Raw genomic sequence first — 16,079 nt, forward strand, 5'->3', positions numbered from 1 at the left:
GCAGCTAAAACATTTACTGCTGCACGTTTTGTATCTCAATTGATTACCAAGCTTTATTACTTGTGAAATAAATAATATATGTGAACTGCTGACAAAGGATTTCCCACAAATGAAGGTCGTAATTACTGATCAGGTGAAGCCACTTAATTAAATAAGTACAGAAATCTATAGAGCTTCGTAACTTGGAACCGGGGCAACCTGGTTAAGCTTTGTTCAAGGGAGCTAACTTCCGAATGTCTTCTTCTCTTCGCTGTCAAGAGCATCAAAGTTAAAAGTTAGAAAGGATTTCCAAATATTTCATTCGTATACACATCGAAAAATAAAACAGCACTGCGCGGTACCTTTGACAGGTCACAGTAGGGAATCATTTGTGAACAGAAACGTTATCGGTACTAAATTTGGTACTTGGCATGATCACAGTAGCAAACAGTAATAAACATTTATTGTGAAATGCTTGTTATTGTTTCCTATCTCATTCACTTCCACATAATATAGAAAAGAATAAAAACAATTTTCCTAAATTCTTTGACAATATTTTTAAAGAAATTCTGCTTTGTTATTGTGATCATCGAAATACGGATTCTCATGGCCTTTACAATCACGCTGTGGGCAGCTTGCTCTATATTAAGCCGATATCATTGTTATACAAACAAGGCTTTTATATAGTGCACGTTTCTTCAATAACAATCACAGCAGGGCTACTCAACCCTCGTTGAAAAGCATCACGGCTAAATACAATTTGTTCCCTGTAAAAGGACGTATACGAAATATTCCCTGACATGAACTTTGTCTTTTTAAGCTTTGATCGATGAGAGATGGGTGTAAAACTGCTATCATTTGCTTGCAAGGTGAGGCTATCCTTTGCGTTTTTCGTGGTTAGATTACATGCAAATATTGACTGAATTGACGTTTTAGACTCTCCGGCTTTTCATCTGTGGCTTGATTGTTTTAACGGATGGAGACCAAGCTTACGCAGGTTTGATTTTCATTGTTATAGCACGCTTTCAAATCATCGCAAGCAGAACTTAAAAACCAGTTTAAATTACATATAATCTAAGTAAATTTTAATCTTTATTTGTCGAAATTGACTCAAATCGCCGAGGATCCCAGTCGTTTGAAAAACAAGGTCTTTTTTTCATAATAAACCATGAACATTTTCGGAAGCTATTGATCCCCCTACCCTCACCCTGTTTCACGTGAAAAAATACATCGAGTAGATTTTAAATTTCTTCCAAGAGAAAATTTAGTATGGGAGGGATGAGAACGTTCATAAATATATAAATTACCAGAGAAAAAAGAACGTCAGTTTACGTGAAAACAATACAATCTTTCACACCCTATGATTTAATCATAAGCTCGCACAAGATGACGTATGATTTCAGCTGTAAGTCATGAAAAAATAACGGTTTTCACCAAGCTTAATCTTAATCTCTTGGAAAATAAACTGTACTGTCAAAGGTAAGGGGGACCAGGGATGGCGCAGTGGTGAGAGCAATCGCCTCCCATCATCAGTGTGGCCCGGGTTCGATTCCGACCCGGTCCATATGTGGGTTGAGTTTGTTGTTGGTTCTCGCCCTTCTCTGAGGGTTTTTCTTCTGGTTCACCGGATTTCCTCCCTCCACAAAAACCAACATCTCTAAATTCCAATTCAGCCAGGATAGAGAACCCTCATGGAAACTAGCTTAGGCTGATGTGGCTTCCTCTCTAAATGGTGTAATTTATTTTTATTTTTCGTTCATTCACTTGCTCAAACGAACATTGCACGCGTGACCTAGGCTATTTACGCAGTTGAAAGCTGATTTATTTTTCACCCTAACCACACAGTTTGTCGTGTTTGGTTAGGGTTAAATTTGATTCAGCGTTCCTGGTTTTAGTGCACGTTCGTTAAATTAGTTCTGTGTGCAGTTTGCGACACCGTTTCTTAATTTTAAGTGGTGCTCTTTCTCGTGTAGTTGACTCAGTCATTTGAACAAGCAATTTAAACCCCTATCGGCTTACTTTGAGCATGCGCATAGACGTTACCTTGGACATTCCCTTCTCCTTCATAGGCGCAACCCCTATAAATTGGGAAATTATCAATTATTCCCAGTTAATAAAATGTGGAGCTACGTGTACTTTTCTCGTCGTTTAGTGACTCCATGTACCAGCGACCCTTGCCGACATCAAGGAAGCTGTATACTAAAAGAAAATGACAGCTACTTTTGCCAATGTTCTGGACGATATTACGGAGACAATTGCGAAGAAGGTAATATCATTTATTAAGGTTCTGTAACATGAATGGGACCTCGCGTACCATGCACGCCGTTCGTGACATCGGCCGCCATATTTTATCGTTTGTTTCGGAGCGCTAAAATTATTATTTCGTGGAACACCGTTATTTTTTAAATATTGGAAAAATATCCTTAAATGCATAATCGAAAAACTTCATAAAAAAAGAGTGAAGGTTAAAAGGTGACAGTCTATGATACGAGTTTAACGGTATTTGACAACAATCGCTCTGCTGGCAAAAAACATTTTTTTTCCTACGAAGAATCGAACTTTGCGGTGAATATGAAAATCAAGGAAAAGTTATACTATTACACTGGCAAAGCTAAACGAGACACCTTTTAATTATAATTGCTCAGCTGCTTACATAACATCATGAGAAACATATTTCTCGATGAGCCAAACCAAATGCCTAAATTGCACCAACACTTCCAACATGGGAATTTTTAAACTCCACGTCTTGAAACAGAAATGTTCCAGAATGATCTTTGAATTTGTATCCATTCCATAAAACATTTAGCATGTACAAAAGCTCTTGGCATGGAAGACCACACAATCTCTAACGAGCAAATTACTGCCTCTTCTGAATGGAGTTATGACGAGGCTGCCTTCCAGGGAAGGCTTCACCTTCAAGAGACTGCAAACATGTCGGGAGGCTGGGCTGCTGACGTCGATGACTCCAATCAATGGCTCCAGGTTGATCTGATTAGTCTGTACATTAAAGTGACTGGTGTTGCAACGCAAGGAAGAAATGGAGATTACGACGAATGGGTAACCAAGTACAAGCTGCAGTACAGTGACGACGGAATGAGCTTTACTTACTACAGAGAACCAGGAGAAACCGCAGACAAGGTGAAATCGACGAGATAATTCATGTTTTTGTGACGTTTTAATTTGTCACTAAAGGTCGAACTCCCCATGCAGTGAAGCCACATAAGTGTTCCTGCATCAATCACGCCTTTTTCTCGGACTTATTCCCGGCGAATACGCAACGCTTGGACGTTTCTGTGAAGTATAGAACAGTGGAAAACCGACAGAAAAAAATCGAAACGAATAGTCCGTCCTTCCTTTTTGTAATCGATCGATAAGCTCGTTTAGGGCATCTGCTGCTACAACGAGCAAAAATACCACTGACGCCAACATGACCCCAAAATGAAGGAGAACTCCGCACTTAAAGGCGTCTGTCCAGAAAACAAGATTATCAACCGCGTAGCGCTAGTAGGACCGTGGTAATAAAGCTAACAAGTTCCGTTCTTCGGTGTTCTTTGCTTTGTTACTGTTGTTGTTGTTATTTATGTTAATGTACATCTGTCGTTTTGTATTAGCAGGGTTCCCTCTTTTCAGCAATCGTATGGTATTTACTTAATAATGCGTCGTTCGCTATCCCGCGCCGATTACTTATTTTTCATTTGCAACTAAAATGAATAAATGATTCCTAAGAGATCAGTTGTCGATAAACTACGTTTACTAGATGATGTCATCGATTTAAGCCATTCCTTTTTAACATTTAGGGAGGCGCAGTGGCCTCATAGTCGGTGCGCTTTGCAAATGCTAACACGAGTGAATGCCCTGACCCTACCTGGCACTACCTCCCTCCACCCAGGTGTATAAATGGGTACTGGGGAACTTAATGCTGTGGGTAACTCTGCGATGGACTGGCATCCAATCCAGGGGGGAGTAGAAATACCCCTAGTTGCTTCATGCTACAGAAATCAGGATAAGCTCTGGCATGATGGGCCACTTGGCTCGTATGTAGACTTAACCTATTTTTTTTAAAAAAATTTCAGTGTCTAACAAATTGCTTCACGTTCGTTTAGGAGTTCACTGGAAACACAGACCGGGACAGTGTGGTTTCTCATGACCTAAACCAAACAATAAGGGCACGTTACATACGTTTCCAACCAGTAGCTTGGCATTGTTGGATTTCGATGAGGGTGGAGCTCTATGGTTGTAAAGGTACATGTATATTTGAGATAAATGGCATTTTGCGAAAAGCTGTTTAGTAGATTTTGAAATTGTACTGATTTTCCTCGAAGTATTGAGATCATTAAAGGAACTCAATCACGGTATTTCGAGTTATTTTGGCCGCGTACAAAATTACCTTTAAACTGGTCAGAAGGAAACCTGAAAATAATAATTTACTGAGACAGAAAAACACTAAAGAGATAATAATAAACCATAAAGGAACAAGGATGGTTAGGGATGGATAAGATTGACAAGGATTTCAAGCCGTGGCCTAGTTCCTTTAATAGTGGTCGACCCGACAAGACAATAACTATATAAACCATAAAGTGCCTACCGCTACAACTTATTATTTACCTAATCGAAATGAATTGCTTCCATCGAGTCTTCGCCATTCACTATTCCTTCGCTTTTTCGTTCTTCTCTCGCTATTTGGTATTGATCCCGTTTCTCACTTAGAATGTCAACAAGCTCTTGGAATGGAGAACAATGAAATCCCTCATGGACAAATTAGTGCCTCTTCGCAATTAAGTGCAGATCATGCCGCTTTCCTGGCTAGACTAAACTTTGAAGGTGGTACGGGAGGTTGGAGGGCGGGCACAAGTGATTCCAATCAATGGCTCGAAGTAGATCTTGGTAGTCTTTACACTAAAGTGACAGGTGCAGCTACTCAAGGAAGACATAGCGTTAATTATCTTCATCGGGTTACTAAGTACAAGTTACAGTACAGTGACGCTGGAGTAAATTTCCAGACCTACAAGGAACACGGACAAAGCACAGACAAGGTATGTTGTATGATATGATGTGGGTAAGCTCCGCAGCTCGATAAAGCGGAAGTAATTATAACGATGTATGTCAGAATACTAGAAAGAAAGGCGCTCTGAGAAACACCTCAGGAATAATGTTCCCAGATACCAAATTAGCCACCTGGAAGACGAAGGACATCTTTGGCACCGACTGGAATTGTACCCAATCAACTTAACCACGAGGCTACCACATGGATTCAGTTTTCATTTCCTAAAATTCATCTTCACCTTGAAGTAGCTTTTAACAAGTAAATTATGGCTGACCTGAAAAAGGGTTTACTTTCCAAGCAGATTTAAGGTAGAAATTGATTTAATGATACAAGACGCTGCTTATCTATTTAACGATGGACAAGTAGCTTATGTAATAAGAAACTATCAGGATATATTAGGAGGATATTTGACAATTGCCTTGTTATTCATGTAGGAGTTTGCTGGAAACACAGACCAGAACACTGTTGTTTATCATGATCTAACCCCACCGATCACATCGCGTTACATTCGTTTTCTACCGGTAGACTGGTATCTCGCTATATCGATGAGGGTGGAGCTCTATGGCTGCACAGGTACTCCAATATTTGTTCTATATTTTCGAAGATTTCCACATAACAATCTGTACATGCATGTTGTATACGATAGTCTCCCTTCTAATAGCAATCACGAATCGCACGCGCATTTGTAAGCACATCTTCCATAAATTTGTTTGGATGCGAAAGTAGTTCTCGTGAGTCCGTTGAGAAATAAGGTATTACTTTAAACGAAAATGACAAATTCAACTCGTTTAAACAACAGTAAGTTCAATTATCGTATTTTTTTGCACAATTTTATTTCCATTATTTGGTACAAAGTACATCGTTATTATTATTAAGTGTCAATAACTTAATTACGTTAGGTAAGAAAAATAAAAATATAATCATTTTATTTATGGTATAACAGATGATAATTTACTATCAATGAATAATTTCCAGTTCAATGATCTTTGTGACCAACTAATTGTACAAAAGAAAAATGTTTTTTCAACGCATTATTAGAAGCAGTAAATAAAGAATTGGAAGGATGTAGAAAGAATATAAAAAGATTACAGATTGAATGATTATATTTTTAAAATCATATATTCTAATAAGCTCAGTTTAAATTAACGTGTCCGTAATTCTTCTATGTTATTATTATTTCATCTTCTAGCCGTTAGTATTCCAGATCCTAAGGCCCTCTATCCTCTCAACAGTTGGTTTACAACATGCGAAATCGACAACGAACAACCCCCGGGTACCTCTGTTGGGACAACGCTCGCAGTTGGCCCGAATGATAACGACGGTGGCTCTTACCAATTCCATGGACACGTTAGCAGTTATGTTGAGTTTCCAAACAATGTTGGGTTGGATGTTCAACATTCCATCACAATCTTATGTTGGTTGTATCTTGAAAGTGTAGAAGATGCACCAATCTTCAGCTATGGAACACGTGATCCGGTGTGGGGCGTTCATTTTTGGATATCATTTCAAGGAAACCTTTATGCTGGTTATGTGCACCGTAATTACTCTCAGTTACCATATTTGGCAACTGATCAGCCCCTGGCGCTAAACAAATGGTATTATGTTGGCACTTCTTATGATCACGATACTGGTATTGCAAGCATTTGGCTAAATGGTGAAAGAGTTGTGCAGCAGAGTATCGGAGCTGGCATAACTCTTGCTACTCAAGATAACGTCAGAATAGGTGTAAAGGACTACGATCCACGGTATTTGTTGGGCAGAATTGCGGCCATTCAAGTTTTCGACGTTGCGTTGACCGCAAGGCAAATACTTGAAGTGAAAAAGAATGGTCTAGGTAGGCATTTGTGACCTCTTTAGCTGCATTCTTAACCAGGCGGCCCAGAGTGAGTCTGATTCCTAATTCGCTGGATGTTTCGTCTTTTACTTTTTTGTCAATTACTAACCCAATCCCTCTACAAAACGACTCCTTGGTCACAATGTAAATCACACAACTTTTGATGTTACTAGCAAGGACCTATAGAATCACTGACAACATAAAATTCTACGAACACAGAGCTCTGTATTTTGTGCGAGAAAATTAATTTTGGTGTTATACTAGCGCTGGAGTTCGAGCGAATACAGAATAGGTATGTTGAGCAAGCTCCGATGGCGACGGCAATGGGAACATCACCGATCAAACGCTTTTATGAGCAGAACAATAGCTGTGCACGAGCGTTATAAATCTTGATATACATTCCATTGCTGTTCACTGCAAAACAACCTCTTGAAATTACCAAATTCTGTGTTTCCTGGAGGACGTGAATCACGAAAGCTATTTTTTTTTAAATTTCTATTTTGAATTTTTCGCTGGGTTCTACATTGAGCTTAGAGTGCCTCGAGATTCGCTGTTTTAATCTACGTCAACGTCAAGGAAACTGACTGCCTGAGGCTCTTATCAAATCTGCATATTATCGATGATATTTGTAATATGCGCCTCCCTTTGACCACCAACTGCCATGCACTGCATCGACTATCATCAACTATGAATCACTTTTAGCTTGCTCAAAATTTTCATGATAATCGATGATAGTTTTGCTGTTTGATCGCGCGAATGATATAGTTTATGATAGTTGATGGTAGTTAGGGGAGAATCAGCAACTATCGACTATCATACGAGGACCAGGACCATTACCTGACTCGTCACCAATCCCATGCTTCTTCCCCTCCACCCCCTAGGGAATATTGAAAATATTAAGTGATGACTTACATAATATGGTTGCGTAGGAGACTACTTAGTCCCTAACTTGGCATTCGCGCTTGATTTGGCGTGATAACAGTGGGTTGACAGGCCTACACAACTCCTATCCACGTGTCATAGCCGCTTTGAGAGTTTTGCTCGAACTAGTATATCTTTGAGGATCTGCCCCTTTTGTATTGTACGATAGGGGGATCTTTGAATATTTCGCTAAGCAATAATCCTGTTTTTCGGAGGACATTTCACCAGAGTAGAGCCGTTAGAGGTCATAGGTCTGCGTGGTTTCCGCTGTTATCCGCGTGTAATTTGTTGAGTTTGACACCTCTGTTTTTGGCCACGTGCTACTTTTTTGGGCTCATTTGATTGCAAGATATGTTTTAAGCTCTCTAAATATTAGCTCTGGAGGGACAAAGTTTGAAATATTCCGTGAGCATGTTGGTTACTTGCATTTTGTATTATTACGCCGGGCCCGACTGTTTGATTTACTGTTGCAAGTTATGCTGCTTGTTATCACGGGTGTCATATTTATCTTTGTCCGGCTTCGCCAGAGATAGCTGTAGCTTTCCTTGTTGAAAGCTATGAGTCTGTCTTAAAGAGACGTTCTTATGCTTCTTGCATCAATTTCATCGAGCTTTTTGTCCTTCCAGTTTGTTCGTTCTGGAACTGCAAATGTAGGTGTTCACGCGCAAGTCTGTGGACTTTTTTGCGTGTTGTTTATGATATTGTGTGGTTTTATTCAGGCAAAAGCTCTGAATTTAGGAGTTCTTCCTATGATTGTTCATCCAGCTCCACGTTGTGGTTGTCATTGCTTTTATTTGCGATGCTGTCAGGTTTTCTTGAGACTGTTAATAGTCTCTATTTTGTTAGGAGGCTCGTAGCCTTGTAGATCAGGCAAGACCGCGGTTTCGATCCTTCTGGATCTCATCAGTTGCCGATAACAGGGAGTGGTAGAGACCAATGCTCGGTAACACTCCGCACCTGGCATATGTTTTTTGTATTATATACTCGTTCGGCGGATCGAGAATTCTTGATTGTGATTGGTAGTTTTGCCACTAGCGAATGGTGGGCATAAAGTCTTCGATCCTATTGTACACAGCTTGACACTGTGTTTTCTATGATGGCTATAACGCTTATTTTCTCCAGCATGTGTGATTAGAATTGAAGGATAAAACGTAAGATAGTTATGCGTTGCATTTATACGGCATTTCTCCAAGTTTTGGAGGTTTGCGTAGAGTATTTTGCACGCATTTCGTATGTTTATCCTTTGTTTTTAGTGTAGCTAATGTACACCTTGGACTCACATGCTGTGATTGGATTAAGTTTGTACTCGCACGTGATAGGACGGGGCCTGCCTGGTAAAAATCAACAGTGATAACAGTGGGTTGACAGGCCTACACAACTCCTATCCACGTGTCATAGCCGCTTTGAGAGTTTTGCTCGAACTAGTATATCTTTGAGGATCTGCCCCTTTTGTATTGTACGATAGGGGGATCTTTGAATATTTCGCTAAGCAATAATCCTGTTTTTTGGAGGACATTTCACCAGAGTAGAGCCGTTAGAGGTCATAGGTCTGCGTGGTTTCCGCTGTTATCCGCGTGTAATTTGTTGAGTTTGACACCTCTGTTTTTGGCCACGTGCTACTTTTTTGGGCTCATTTGATTGCAAGATATGTTTTAAGCTCTCTAAATATTAGCTCTGGAGGGAAAAAGTTTGAAATATTCCGTGAGCATGTTGGTTACTTGCATTTTGTATTATTACGCCGGGCCCGACTGTTTGATTTACTGTTGCAAGTTATGCTGCTTGTTATCACGGGTGTCATATTTTGGCGGCTATTACACGTGGATAGGAGTTGTGTAGGTCTGTCAACCCATTGTTATCACTGTTGATTTTTACCAGGCAGGCCCCGTCCTATCACGTGCGAGTACAAACTTAATCCAATCACAGCATGTGAGTCCAAGGTGTACATTAGCTACACTAAAAACAAAGGATAAACATACGAAATGCGTGCAAAATACTCTACGTAGCCCTCCAAAACTTGGAGAAATGCCGTATAAATACAACGCATAACTATCTTACGTTTTATCCTTCAATTCAAATCACACATGCTGGAGAAAATAAGCGTTATAGCCATCATAGAAAACACAGTGTCAAGCTGTGTACAATAGGATCGAAGACTTTATGCCCACCATTCACTAGTGGCAAAACTACCAATCACAATCAAGAATTCTCGATCCGCCGAACGAGTATATAATACCAAAACAATATGCCAGGTGCGGAGTGTTACCGAGTATTGGTCTCTACCACTCCCTGTTATCGGCAACTGATGAGATCCAGAAGGATCGAAACCGCGGTCTTGCCTGATCTACAAGGCTACGAGCCTCCTAACAAAATAGAGACTATTAACAGTCTCAAGAAAACCTGACAGCATCGCAAATAAAAGCAATGACAACCACAACGTGGAGCTGGATGAACAATCATAGGAAGAACTCCTAAATTCAGAGCTTTTGTCTGAATAAAACCACACAATATCGTAAACAACACGCAAAAAAGTCCACAGACTTGCGCGTGAACACCTACATTTGCAGTTCCAGAACGAACAAACTGGAAGGACAAAAAGCTCGATGAAATTGATGCAAGAAGCATAAGAACTTCTCTTTAAGACAGACTCATAGCTTTCAACAAGGAAAGCTACAGCTATCTCTGGCGAAGCCGGACAAAGATAAATATGACACCCGTGATAACAAGCAGCATAACTTGCAACAGTAAATCAAACAGTCGGGCCCGGCGTAATAATACAAAATGCAAGTAACCAACATGCTCACGGAATATTTCAAACTTTGTCCCTCCAGAGCTAATATTTAGAGAGCTTAAAACATATCTTGCAATCAAATGAGCCAAAAAAAGTAGCACGTGGCCAAAAACAGGTGTCAAACTCAACAAATTACACGCGGATAACAGCGGAAACCACGCAGACCTATGACCTCTAACGGCTCTACTCTGGTGAAATGTCCTCCTAAAAACAGGATTATTGCTTAGCGAAATATTCAAAGATCCCCCTATCGTACAATACAAAAGGGGCAGATCCTCAAAGATATACTAGTTCGAGCAAAACTCTCAAAGCGGCTATTACACGTGGATAGGAGTTGTGTAGGCCTGTCAACCCACTGTTATCACTACAAGTAACAAAATTTGTCATCTAAACCACACCAAGAGTGGTGACGCTAACAACTGGCAAACAATTAATAATAATAATAACAATAATAATAATAACAACAACAACAACAATAAATACTTCATTTATACTGCCAAAAAATAGATCAGCTGATTTTAAATGACGAATTTTGTTACTTGCAGTCTTATTTCATGCCAAATCAAGCGCAAGTGTCAATTACAGTCGAAACGCTATTAAACGGCCACCCTCGGGGAAATGGACTGTGGCCGCTTAAAAGCGGTTGGCCGCTTAATAGAGGTAAAAACAATAGAAAAGCCATCATTGGGACTTTGATTGCTGGCCGCCTAATAGAGGTGGCCGTTTAATAGATGGCCGCTCAGTAGGGGTTCGACTGTAGTTGTCCTCTGAGTCGCTTTCGTCATAGCAACAGCTCTCTATTTCCTCTCCTCAGACGTAGACGAATGTCAAAAGCAGAAACACAACTGCCACGTGGACGCTCAGTGTAACAACACGTTTGGTTCATTTAACTGTACTTGTCTTCAAGGATACTCAGGAGACGGTGTAAAGTGTTGGGGTATGCGTAATTATACAATGTTTTGCTATTGTTTACACTTTAGTCCGTACATATGTAGTCTTTCGGAAGGCTTCGGCTTAGCTAGAGGAGGCAAGAAACTGTAGCAAAGAAATACACATTGTATTTGAAATAAAAATTTAGAGCCCACATTATTGGTCTCGTTAAAAAAATAACCAAGAAGTGTTATTTCTTCCAAGATGTGGATGAATGTCAGGATCAAACACACAATTGCGATATCAACGCCAGGTGTAACAACACTATCGGATTATATCTCTGTACTTGTCTTCAAGGGTATTCTGGTGATGGCGTGGAATGCTATGGTATGGTGATTGACTTAAAATGCTCTAGCGCTAGAAGAGGGTTGCATAAAATTATTTTTGCACAGGGAAAATTAAAAACAGGGGATATGTAATCTTCTCATGGTGCTAACAATCCTCCACCGTTTAAGGGGATAAAAACGCTTGAATGGAGAGGAGTTTGGAGTTATTATTAACAAATAATTGAAAACCTAATATAAACCCTGCTCAATCTAATACTGTGGTTACTTAGCTGAGGATGTATATTTGACATTTTCATAGCGTGGAAGTGGCTCTCGTGTAAATAACGATGCGCATAAACCAAAAATGGTCACCTGATTCATTCACGTTGTCTTTGCACGCAAGACATATTGAGATTCCGTAGTACAGCCATAAGAAACATTATCTAAGCAACTAGCATATTTCCGCGCGCTAAAGACGCGCGAGCGGAGCCCAAGACCTTAGAAAACGTGGTGACCCATCGATCTAATACGCCATAAATTATCATAGGTACATCTTTGATGTTGGACATCCATGTTGTAGTTAACTGACAAACAAGGTATCTGCTGATCAGTATCACGTGACCATATCACGGGCAGAGGTTTAGAACTGAGGTTGACTGCTGCCCTGGTACTGCTTTTCCATTGGATAGCAGGCTCAAGCTAGTTTATTTCTCTGGGGAGAAGGGAGAAGGAGGGGGTACTTGTAAAGGCTAAATTTCGGCGCGAATTAACCCCTGGCGCGTTTTTGTTCCCGTTATTCCGAGACATTCCTTGAACAGTTGTCTCTTGAAAAGTTCCTGATATATTGTGTGCGTAATTTCAACAATCTTGGAAAAACTGCGTACGCTTATTGGGTATGGTTTGTCCAGTTTTTACGGAAAAATTGTGGCACTACACGCTGATAAATGGCATGCTCACAATTGATCACTTTTTGAGTTTCTGATCCAAGAAGAACGTATCCCTTCTTTCCTTTCTAGTTAACTTATTGCAATCAGGAGCTCCGCTTTTAGGCTTGGCTAAATCTTTGTTACATCTACATCTGAATCATTTTGAGAAGCTTGTGTACGAAAGGATATCACCCCAACAATCAACCCGCTGAGTGTTATTTCTTCGCAGATGTTGACGAATGTCAAGATCACATCCACAACTGTCACGTCAACGCCCAGTGTAACAATACTATAGGTTCATTCAACTGTACTTGTCTTCAAGGATATTTAGGAGATGGTGTGAACTGTTTGGGTATGATTTATCTATTACATTGTCTACTGTCTTAAGGCAATGACCAGTGATTTCGTAGCTGCAAGAACATTTTTTGGGAGGTTTTGCATTGGGTACCTAACACAGGCAAAAAGACGAAAATGAATTGCTGCTAAATTACAACCAGGCAAACTATTCTAGTATCTTTTACGTTTATAGAACACTGATGTTTTTTCTGCCTGACAAAGATGCCCGTAAGCAATGGTCACCTGGGTTACGTACTTTGCCCTTCTATTTGACATTCATTGGGTCTGCGTAGAATAAAGCTTAAAGGGAATCTTAGCCGAAAAGCATTTCAAGTTCCAAAGTATACCCAATGGTTCTCTTTAACTGGTCCTGGGATTTTTAGGTTCATATCTCTGTAAGTGGCTCGAAGACGAAGTGTTTGGTTTTCAGCTTAAATCACTTGGGCGTCCTCATGTTTACTTTATGGTAATTTATGACGTTATTGCGCGGTCAGAGATCTCAATACGGAGTCTGCGGAAGATTTCTCGTTGGAACTGAACATCTTCATCTGGAATGTGAATTATAAACGATTAGAAGCACTTTTACATATCTTCATACACTCAATGCTGTATTTCAAAGATGTGCAACCACGCATTGACTTCAAAATTTCCCGTCAAGCTTTGCAGACAAAAACATTGCGGGGCGCAGTTAATTTGAAATCTTCAAATAGCTGAAGGGAAAAAGGAAATGCCCACTATTCAAAACAGGCAGTGAATTATCGACTTCACATCGCTGAAACAATTTAACACAAACGCCAGCCGGTGATTTAGAACAAAACTAGCTTTTTAGCCAAGATTCTCTTTAAGGAATATTTTCTAAACAACTATAGTTTATCCACATCTCAGTAATTTTAGCCGGCAATGTCCGATAGGATATCACCCCGACAATCGACTCTTTGAGTGTTATTTCTCTGCAGATGTCGACGAATGTCAAAATCACACCCACAACTGTCACGTCAACGCCCAGTGTAACAACACCGTTGGTTCATTCAACTGTACTTGTCTTCAAGGATATTCAGGAGACGGTGTAAATTGTTCGGGTATGAATGATCATTCAGTAAATATCAGTTAAGGTGTAGCCTTTTGGGAAGAGTAAAGGACAGAAGAAAATACAATGCTGCAACCGTTTTTTTTTTTTTTTTTTTTTTTTTTTTGCAATTACACATATTAATGTAGAGTCCACAGAATAGAAATTTTGGGTCCCTTACTTTGAGACATATTGATTTATGTAGAAATACAGCTTTAAGAAACATTACCTAAACAACTTTAATATATCTACATCTGAATCATTTTGGGAAACTGATGTCCGATAGGATATCACCCCAAATAGTCGACTCGCTGAGCGTTGATATTTCTCCGCAGATGTCGACGAATGTCAAAATCACACCCACAACTGTCACGTCAACGCCCAGTGTAACAATACTATGGGCTCATTCAACTGTACTTGTCTTCAAGGATATTCAGGAGATGGTGTGAACTGTTCGGGTATGATTTATCCTAGCTTAACAATATAATTTTGTCTACACATACTTAAGTCAATGACCAGCGTCTGTGTAGGTGCAAGTACAGTCTTTTGGAACGTTTTAGCTTACCTGAAGCCGGTAAGAAGACGCCGAACAGAAATATCTACTAAATTTTAACCAGGCGCACACTATTCCAGTACCCACTCTATCTATCTATATTATGTTAATCACCTGATGGTCCAGAAAATTTACTTTACTGATGTTCACAACAAAGGACATGCAGATTCTTGAGTTGCCCATTCATACTCACATACATGTTCAGTTAACTACAGCTCCTAAAGAGTTAGATTCGCTCAATAGGTCTCGGAAGCTGCAAAATAATATGTTAAATATGAATTTATTTTTGAACAAGCGTTAACTTCGGTGTCACCCTTGTCCTTGCTTAATCAGTCTATCATTTCTCCACAGACATAAACGAATGTCAAGATCAGGAACCAAGGTGCCACGTGAACGCTCGGTGTAAAAACACCGCTGGTTCATTCTACTGTACTTGTCGTCAAGGATACTCAGGAGATGGTGCAAATTGTCTGGGTATGAATAGTCATTCAATAATATCAGTGTGGTTGTACTCTTCTGATAAGTTTGAAAAACAGAAAAAGATACAATGCTACAATCGCGTCCTTGCTATTCTGACATAAATTTATAAATGTGCTTCGAGAGATGATGTGGGCAGCTATAGCAGGGCAAATCCTGACATATTCTTAAGTCGATGGAATAGACATACTGAAATAAAATTTGGGGAGGTAGGTGGTCTTGAGATGTCGGATATAAACTCGCAGAGACAGCCCAAAAATGACAACTATAACACCGTAGGATAAACACCATTCGGAATTAAAACAGCTGCTTGCTTAAAAATTCCCAGCGCTTAAAACATGTCAACGCTATAGGGATGTTCACCAGCTTCGTCACTTTGAGGCTTTCTAAGAAGCACGCCTCGCGTGCCCTGTTGATTTTGCTCTGTTCCCTATTTTGCTTTTGTTATCTCTTTTTATAATTGCTTTGCCATCTTACTAACGAGCCAGACGTTCTTAGCAACCAAAAAACAGACCTGGGATCCCGTGGAGATGTAGAACTTTTAGTCCTACATCTCCACGGGATATCCAGTGGCTTACAACATTCCAGTGTAATCATATCCCTGTCGGTGATCGTTTATGTTCCACAAAACGCGTCAAGTTTTGCACGAATGTGTCATAATCCTAAAGTGTGAAATTATATTTACTGTAAGACAATTCCATCGTGTCAGAAAGATACAAAACATTTTAATAGTCGGCGATTCGGGAAATCGCGCGACTGACGTGAAGAATTTGGATTAAAAGAAAAAATAACGTTGAAACAATGTGTTTTCTAGGTTGGGGCGCAGACGCCAGTTTAAAACTTAGACTTTTTGATACATTTCTTACTCTTGTAAAGCTACGGAGCACGTATAGATGAAACGTTTTCGCTAATCTCAGTTATCACTTTTATTCAGTAAGCGAAGTGACTATGCCCAGCAG

At 39.9% G+C, this 16,079-nt stretch overlaps 2 protein-coding genes across 2 annotated transcripts in view; one reads left to right on the plus strand and one right to left on the minus strand.

Annotated features, from left to right (window-relative positions):
• Positions 1 to 16,079, minus strand: part of LOC110061010 (polycystin family receptor for egg jelly-like) — a 353,714-nt gene that overhangs the window by 86,935 nt on the left and 250,700 nt on the right. The gene's annotated exons all lie outside the window — the stretch shown is intronic.
• LOC110061016 (polycystin-1-like protein 2) overlaps positions 2,798 to 16,079 on the plus strand; it is a 38,691-nt gene continuing 25,409 nt past the window's right edge. Inside the window, exons 1-11 of the mRNA XM_089291421.1 lie at positions 2,798 to 3,117; positions 4,083 to 4,221; positions 4,687 to 5,012; positions 5,458 to 5,596; positions 6,213 to 6,857; positions 11,381 to 11,503; positions 11,701 to 11,823; positions 12,918 to 13,040; positions 13,981 to 14,103; positions 14,426 to 14,548; positions 14,995 to 15,117. Coding sequence (XP_089147547.1) covers positions 2,806 to 3,117; positions 4,083 to 4,221; positions 4,687 to 5,012; positions 5,458 to 5,596; positions 6,213 to 6,857; positions 11,381 to 11,503; positions 11,701 to 11,823; positions 12,918 to 13,040; positions 13,981 to 14,103; positions 14,426 to 14,548; positions 14,995 to 15,117 — 2,299 coding nt within the window. The 5' untranslated portion in view covers positions 2,798 to 2,805. The remainder of the gene's footprint in view (positions 3,118 to 4,082; positions 4,222 to 4,686; positions 5,013 to 5,457; positions 5,597 to 6,212; positions 6,858 to 11,380; positions 11,504 to 11,700; positions 11,824 to 12,917; positions 13,041 to 13,980; positions 14,104 to 14,425; positions 14,549 to 14,994; positions 15,118 to 16,079) is intronic.

This window comes from Orbicella faveolata, unplaced genomic scaffold, assembly GCF_042242905.1.
Source record: "Orbicella faveolata isolate gen_17 unplaced genomic scaffold, um_ofav_v1 contig_24, whole genome shotgun sequence".
Taxonomy (NCBI): Eukaryota; Metazoa; Cnidaria; class Anthozoa; order Scleractinia; family Merulinidae; genus Orbicella; species Orbicella faveolata.